This window comes from Stegastes partitus, unplaced genomic scaffold (assembly GCF_000690725.1).
Source record: "Stegastes partitus isolate 25-593 unplaced genomic scaffold, Stegastes_partitus-1.0.2 Scaffold148, whole genome shotgun sequence".
Taxonomy (NCBI): domain Eukaryota; kingdom Metazoa; phylum Chordata; class Actinopteri; family Pomacentridae; genus Stegastes; species Stegastes partitus.
The window spans coordinates 195,315-203,681 of NW_007577879.1; the positions used below are offsets into that span (position 1 = coordinate 195,315).

The window sequence follows — 8,367 nt, forward strand, 5'->3', positions numbered from 1 at the left end:
CTGCAATCTTTCATGTGGATTCTTTGGTTTTGGGCCATTGGCTTGATGCTGAACTGAAAGGACCACACTTTTGCTTTTACGGTGCAGTGAAGTCACTCTCAATCTGCTTATAAACACAGAGAAGGCCAACGGTTTCAAAGGGCGGGACTCACATGTGCATAAATCTACACATGCAGCTGCTCCGGCTGCCAAACCAGAGAGCAGAGAAGCTCAGATTACAACACACACAGAAGGAAGGAAACTTTATCATAAAGGCATCTCCACTATAACTTTACAACAGATTTGCTGCTATATTAATGCTAAAAAATCTGACATATTGCAGGTTTATGTTTTACTTTTTAGCGCCTCTGGAGAGCTGCGGGTGCGGTGCGATAATGAATCGTGCTGCGGTTGCTGCACTTTTAAAGATTAGTCAAATTTTTTTAAAAAAGAGATGACATGACTCTATTTGATTTATAAACAAATAAAATAATAATAATAGCAGCAGTAATAAAAATAACACCACTTTTAACTTTTGTCGTCTCTGAAAATTAGACCGAAACAAACTCGCTCGGGACGGGTAATTGTGCGCAAATCTGGTGCGGCGGTAATGCGATGGTAAACTCTCAGTCTAACAAGCATTTAAAAGAGGAAGACTGTCACTTAGTTTTGCTGACAGCACCTGCTAATGACATTTGGGGAAATAATTATCAATTACCTGCAGCTATTTTTTGCTGTGTGAACATTTTAACTAGCTACCACCTGAAGCGGAATTTCTGGCATTACAGTACGGGAGCGTTTTAAAAGGAGGTATCAAGGGATTGTTAGAGTTTGAAGTGTACTGCAACCTGGGTGCACAGCGCGCGTGGGAGACTTGAAGCCGTTACAGAGAAAAAAACACATCTCAGGCTTCCTAACAAAAGTCATCACCGCTGCGAGTCGATTCAACTGAAGCTGAGAACGCATCAAACCGGTTTGACATAGATGGTTAACACCTCTGATTTGCCCGCAGCCACCGAGATATTTATTGACAAGGAGAATCCAAAACCCTTCCCGGGTCCGGAGTTTTAGAACGGTTAAGGAGTCACGGCGCATCTGAGGCTCTATAAGTGCTAAAGGAAGTTATTGCTTTAAGGAGAAAAAAAAAAAAGCGTGAAGGACAGATTAGCATTTCTCTAAAGTTGTAAGGAATATATTTTACCACATCTGTCACTTTTCTCTCCCTTATGTTTGAAATCAGTTTTCCACTTTTAGTGAGAGAGCCGTCGACTCCGCTGGTGCACAAAGAGGTCTGGTGCGTTTAAGTTGACTGAAAGAATAGAAACAAATGTTGGTGAAAGTTTTGCAAACAGAAACATCCCAATTAAATTTAGTTGAAGTTTCTGGAAAGATGATTCTCAGTGAGACCACACCTGACAATTAATGCTAATACGTGGTGCACACGGCTGCAGGGTGGTGCAGTTGGTAGCACTGTTGCCTCGCAGCAAGAAGGTCGCCGGTTCGCGGAATCTTTCTGTGTGGAGTTTGCATGTTCTCCCCGTGCAGCGTGGGTTCTCTCCGGGCTCTCCGGCTTCCTCCAAAACCATGTAGAGGTTAATTGGTGATTGTAAATTGTCCGTAGGTGTGAATGCGAGTGTGCTTGGTTGTCTGTCTCTAAGTGTAGCCCTGTGATAGACTGGTGACCTGTCCAGGGTGTCTCCTGCCTTCACCCTGAGTCAGCTGGGATAGACTCCAGCCCCCCTTGACCCTAGTGAGGATCAAGCGGTGTATAGATGATGGATGGATGGATGGACGTGGTGCACAAAACACCAGATCATACCAGAATGGCGGTGTAGTAAATTCATAAAGGATGCATTTTTATTGCTTCACCTTTAAATACAATAAATGTGTTATATATGCAAGAAGATCCCCCATGTTTATAAAGGCAGGGCTGTATCTCTGAGCAGTAGACTCATTTACTTTACCACCCTCCACAGTGAACACACAACCAGTGACTGGTTCAGAGACGTTTTCAGTGCAACAGTCTCATGTGTTCAGCACTGAAGGGGAAGAAGCAGTTTATTGGACTGACTTGTGGTCACTGAAGCCTGCGGCTAGAGTTCACATGCGAGAACCGCGGCTGCGCCTCGGGTCGCGGTGTAGGACCGCTTGGTGAAACGTGTCAACACGGCTATCTCTCACCGCATCATACCTGAAACTGGTTGCGGTTGTTGTTGTTGTTCGAGCTGCCAGACATAAAATGTGCAGGGCGTAATTGTACAATAAGAGCATGACTATCTGAAGGCAGCAGCCCCACTTTGGGAATATCGCTCGGCTCAAACGGAAATGTTGCAGGTATAGTTGAGGTGAGCGTTTTTATTTTAGGGGGACTTTCCACTTATTTTCTAGAAGAAATATTTTGCAAAGAGGCTATTTTATACAATGTTTATCACATTTTTTTGTGTGTTTAACCTAAGAAAGCAGGTGCATTTTCCATCTGTTGTACAGTTGCTGCTCCGTGACCTGTTATGCAAAACTGCACTGTTTGTTTAGAGGCTTATTTATTCATTAAAATATACATACATGTATTGCAAATGCAGAATATTAAGTAGGTAGTTTGACACAGCTTTCATGCATTAAATGATAAGCGCAGTATAGGTTCTAATGGATTTGACTATATGTGTAAACATTGTGTGAATCCGTGTAGTTTCTAAAAAGCCTTTTGGAAAAAAAAAAAAATCCATTAGCTTCTTTTACTCTGTACTCCAGCAGTATAGTTTAACGATCTGCATATAGTGACCTAAATATGTACCATTTGCACAAAATGCTCCCTGAGCCATTCCATTTCCATAACACCTGACTTGCACTGCTAACTCCCATCGACCTCCACGTGCACGCGCGCACAAATGGGGAAAAAAAAAAAATGAATGTACATATTTAGCAAATTTCCCTCACACACACACACACACACATTGATTTCGGGTGGAACAGAACATTGTTTTTAAATACCTCTCAGCTGTAAACACATAAACTCTGCATGAGCTGATTAATTCTGGCAGAGCGCCAGTGAGGTGCCCTGTAATAATGTAGCACAATGTATTACTTACAGAGAGGTGCACACGGATGAATTTTTTAAAGCCACGGAAGGTAATGATTTTTTTTTTTTTTTGCCTGACCAGCAGCCATAACCGCAAAATATTTATGTACAGAAGACTTCCTTTATGCCACACTAAATTGCAATAGAGATAAAAAATGGCAGATCAAGGGCTTAATGTGGGACCATTATTCTTGTGCACTGGTGTAAGTCAAGTGTGTGTAAGTAACTTTGCTGTAACCCCCCCGAGGGGAGCGGGAAGCATGGCAGAGAATGGGCCCTCGTCCCTCCACCCCTCTCAGTGCTTGTACTCTAACCAGGCATGAGACATTGGCCTGACTGCTACCCACCCCTAGTCACGGTCACCACAAGTTAAGTGACCAATTCCAATGCATCGCTCGGGGCCAAATAACCATTCGCGGGCGCTGGAAAAAAAAAAAAAAACCTGAACATATGTGACGTGCTCTTGAATGAGTTCCAGGCATATGGTTTGCCATTTGAACAGTAATCTTCGAAAGCAAGGTTGTTTGAGCTCGAGGGGGGGGAGAGAAGTGAATTGGTGTTTGCTTGTTTGCTTTTTATGCATCTGTTTCTGCTTGTAGGAATGAAAGATGGGGAAATATGATGTGTGCCGAATGAGCAGCTCAGCTCTTTATAGTGTGTCAACAAACAAGCACCAAGACATGCAAATGGGAGCGGGGTTTGTCTGGTGCTCTGCAAATATTTGGCCCCCCTTTCGCTGATCTAAGTGTTCACATTCTTCCTCTTACAGACAAATACGAAAAGGTCAGTGGTTTAAATTCAAACTTCTCCGTCTCGTCTTTTTTTCCTTTTTCGACATACTGTACATAAAACCAGGTTGAAGATGCTTTCATTTCTGACCTCCTCAAATTTTAATTCCGGGCATAGGTCTGCATTTATGGTTGGAGATTAGAGACATGTGGATATTTTATGTCTGTGTGTGTGTGTGTGTGTGTGTGTGCATAATCAGTTTTATATTCACAGGAGTTACGTGACCTCATTCCAGTGGCAGTAATTTTAAATTCATACCACATTAGAGGTGGGAACTCTGTCTTCACCTCAGCAAATAAGTGAGAGTTTTAGGCCGACCTGTGAGGCTAAAAAAACGATCTCAGGAATGACACCTTCACAAGCAACAACAGTTAAAAGCAAGTTCATACAGGACACTTTTTAACCATTTATTTGGGATCACATACGTTTAGTTTGGCGGCGACTCTGCTCGTGATGATCTGCGCAAGCATGACACAGATAATCCTCCCCGCAGAGCCATGAATTTACAATTTACAATTTTTCGAATACAGTATGAACACGAGACCAACTAAATAGTCTTCACTTCCAGAATCTAGATTACATAGTTCAAGGTACAATAATGAACCATCTGCAGCCTACAGTCCCACGATATGGGAAACACTGAGGTTATATGAGATTGAAGGAGGACATTTGACGATCTGCAGAGGCTGGAGTAGCAGCGATGTGGTGAAGCGGGCAGAATGAATGAACGCTGCCTCAGTTATAAAGCACGCTGAGTGGGTGGGCTGGACTTCAGCGATGACGATTGGACAGGAGGGGTCATGTGACACCCTGACTATCTGAACTAACTGACTAGCTCTATATACCGACCAAAATCTGTAGATCAAACTGTCTGCACACCTGTATTGTGAGCAGACGGGTTAATTTAAGAGGCTACTACTTTTCTATGTTAGGTATTTTTTTAAAGCAGCTTTGACAAAAATAGAGGAAAACAAAAAAAAACAATCCCGTCTGCCGAAAGTGAGAGAAAGTAATTCTTTTAGCACCTCCCCAGGCAATGTTGGTATCACAACAAAAGGTCAGTAATCTGATTTTTTTTACCACACACATGAGTAATTTTAGCCATCCAGATGAGAAGAGAGAAGCAGTGGTTATCCAGGAACACGGCAGACAATGCCACGGTGCACATAACCAGCTGCAGTGCTCCTGAAGCGCCTGAATTGGCTCCATTTGGTTCTAACACCAGCTGCATCACATCCTTTTATTTTTCTAATTTTCTTGGCACTAATTAAATACCTGCTATTTGTAATGCTGCTGCTTATTTGCTTGTTTGTGTTCTGTTTGTCTTTTTCCTCCCTCCTCTCTACCTGGTGTAGTTGGAGATTGTATTTGTTCTCCACGGGATAAAATTCCTGTGGCACTGAGGTAAAATTCTATATCACTAGACCTCTCATGGATATAATGCCGTCCCAATAGGGGTAAATCCAGGGACGTTTCTGGGGACGGTGCCAGCTGGGGGATAAAGCAGCAAAATGTGGAGACTGTTCCTGGAAAACTGGGGCATCTGGTTTCTCGAGCTGAAACTGCTAGCCTCGGTATTCAGACCTCTGACTTATCTATTATGTTAAGAGCTCCACTGGCAGCTGAGATAAGCCTGAATTGGACAACTTTCACAAATGAAGATATCTGCTGTACTCTCAAATTATTCATTTAACTGCAGATAATTTCTTTGATTGAGACCTTTTTTTTTCACACCCCCCCTCCAAAGCACGCTTGTATGCATAAACCCATTCCCCGTTCTTTTTTTGTTCCCCTGCAGGAGAGGAGGCTCTGACTATGTACCTGGCCAAAAACAAGCTGGACAGGAAGCTTGCCAACGCTACTCAGAATGTGGAAGCCCTTCATCAGCTGGCATCGTCCTACTTCATTGACCGTGACGGCACAATGAGGAAGCTGCACGAGATCCAGATTTCCACCAACGCCATCAAGGTTGGTGCATTTTAGACATTCGCATGAAAGAAACACAAATTCACCGTCAGCGATGAGTCACGGATGTTCTGCTGGAGGAGTAAAATATATTGTGACGCATGGCGTGCATACAGTAAATTACTTCCTTTATGATCCTATATGTAGCTTTATTGCGTTTATTAGCATCATGAAGCAGTTGTTATTTACTAATCCCGGTGTTTTTAGTCTATTTTTTCTGAGGTTGTTTGACTTTTTAAGTGTTTTTCTTTAGCGTTTCATTTTAATTAGAAAGGGAAAACTCAGGAGACAAAACAGCAGGTGTTTGTGAGTGCCTTCCAAAACAACCCTTATGACAGTTCCAAAAATAGTTTATTTTCTAATCTAACCCAATTTGTGATAAGGTTACAGGCAAGTGAAAGAAACAGAGCGGAGGCAGGTTAGAGAAAGACGACTTTCACATCCCCGTCTCATCAACACCGGTCGTCGTGTTGCACCCTTTTTCCGCTGCTTCCACTGTTCCCTATCGGTCCAAGCAGTCGCTAGAAACAGTCAGGAACATGTTAACATGCCCTCGACTTAAACCGCGTGTTTTGACAGGCAGAAAAGCAACAACGTACTTCCTCGTTCTCCAGAGACAGACGGCGTGCAATGCAAATGAATAAAACAATGGCAAAGAAATCGCATTCCAGTGAATAAACATTTGCATAAACTGTCACGTATTTGTACAGAAAATCATGTTTCATTATAGATACTCGCAAAATTAACATACTTCCCTAAAGTAGTCATAGAAAAGAGTGGGTGGGATGAAAGTAGATGGATGTGGATGATGCTAAAACAGGCTGGAGCAGGAGCAGATCGATAAAACATACATTTACATGCATGTGTCTAAAATGCACATTCTGATTTTAAACTTCTTTATGAATATTCAAGTCACATGAAAATGGTTGAATGCAGAAACAACACATGTTAGCAAGAGGAGGAGCAGAAAACAATATTAATATTATTATTATTTCAGTTGTTGGGCACTAATCTGCTTTGCTCACTTTCTGCACGAGGGAGTTAAAGGAAGCCTCTGCTGAATGTTACCCAGAATTCCCCAAATTGTCATAATGCTGTGCTGGCTTGCTAATATGAGTCATACATGTGTGTTCAGAATAGTTTTATTTAGAGTTGGACAGTGTGTGAAGCATCTAGCTGAGGTTCTGGATAGGGGTCTGCAGGCACAGCCAAGCCTTCATGTAAAACCACGACGTCTGGTTTTCTAGTTCGGCATGAGTTAAATTTGAAAAAAAAAAGATGCAAGGTGTGGATGTGGAGGGTTTGAAGTTACTTCAGGTACCTGATGGTGTTGGGGTGAGAAAAAAAAAGAGTAAATGAACAGGTAATGCATTACTTTGGCTGATCATTTAAATCCTTAGCAATGATAATGTGTAATAAATGGTTTATTACATTAATACATTTAACAAAAGCTTGGCATTCCTTCAGTTTTATTTATTTTTTTGCCAACTACTAATACCAAATGGGGGGAAAAAAAGTATTAAATCAAAGCCTGCCCACAACATTTAGCACAGTGTATAATTGTGAATCAGTCCCATACCAGGCTATCAGTGATGAGCATTACAATTCCGCCAGTATTACCTGTACAACGAATAAACAATATCGCTCAGGGGCCCGGGACAGCATCTCTCGCCTGCTATGACCTTGCATCTAGTTTGCAAGGCAATTCGAGTGTTGCAACTACAACAACAACAACAACAACGACAAAAATAAATAAATAAAAGCCGGAGTAAACAGTTGTGTGCGGCGCTGCTTCTGGGATGTTCTGTTGTGTCAGGTTGTCAAGTTGATTAACAAGTCCGCAGTACAGCACGTGGAGCCTCTTGCACCTATTACGCTTCCAGTTGCACTGACCCGGACAACCCGGGGCCGACCCAGCATTGATTACACGACTGCGAAATGCAGCGTGGGTGTGCCGCGTACATCACAACGTAGCCGCAAAATCAACATACTCGCTGGTAAATGTTTATTTATCCCGCCATTTTTTTTGACATTTAGCGTGCTGACAATAAAATGCAAATGCGCCTCTTATTAGGAAACCACTACAGAGGAAACACGCCGCTACATAAATGCCATTATGCCCTACAATAAACAACATACAACACTCAGGAATGGACAATATGACAGCTACAAGGTGAAGCTTTTTTTTTTTATTTTGTTCTATTTCTAAAAGAAGACAAGATGGGAAAGAACACATCAAAGCACACACAGCCGAGGCCACGGCCGTATTTTTGTGTTTATATGGAAAACACCGTAAGAAAAGCCCGAAGCCGCAGGTAAATTGTGTTATCTGCCACAGTAAAATGTTACCTTCTCCGAGCGAGTTAGCCGGTGTTAATTTCAAGCCCTGCTGATCGTAATTATTTAGACTTCTCTGGTTTTCCATGGGTCTGCAATCACACAATTCTTAGCAGAAAATAGATTGCAGATGTGAAAATAGGCTGCAGCACAGAGAAATTGGAATGCCACCTAATCGTATAGGCTTTCATCCAGTAACGGTGCATCAGCTCTCGTGTGTG

The 8,367-nt window shown here is 42.3% G+C and overlaps 1 protein-coding gene across 1 annotated transcript in view; it reads left to right on the top strand.

Moving 5' to 3' along the window:
- The window catches only part of brinp1 (bone morphogenetic protein/retinoic acid inducible neural-specific 1), an 88,386-nt gene that overhangs the window by 34,363 nt on the left and 45,656 nt on the right, over positions 1-8,367 (top strand). Inside the window, exon 3 of the mRNA XM_008279209.1 lies at positions 5,643-5,812. Coding sequence (XP_008277431.1) covers positions 5,643-5,812 — 170 coding nt within the window. The remainder of the gene's footprint in view (positions 1-5,642; positions 5,813-8,367) is intronic.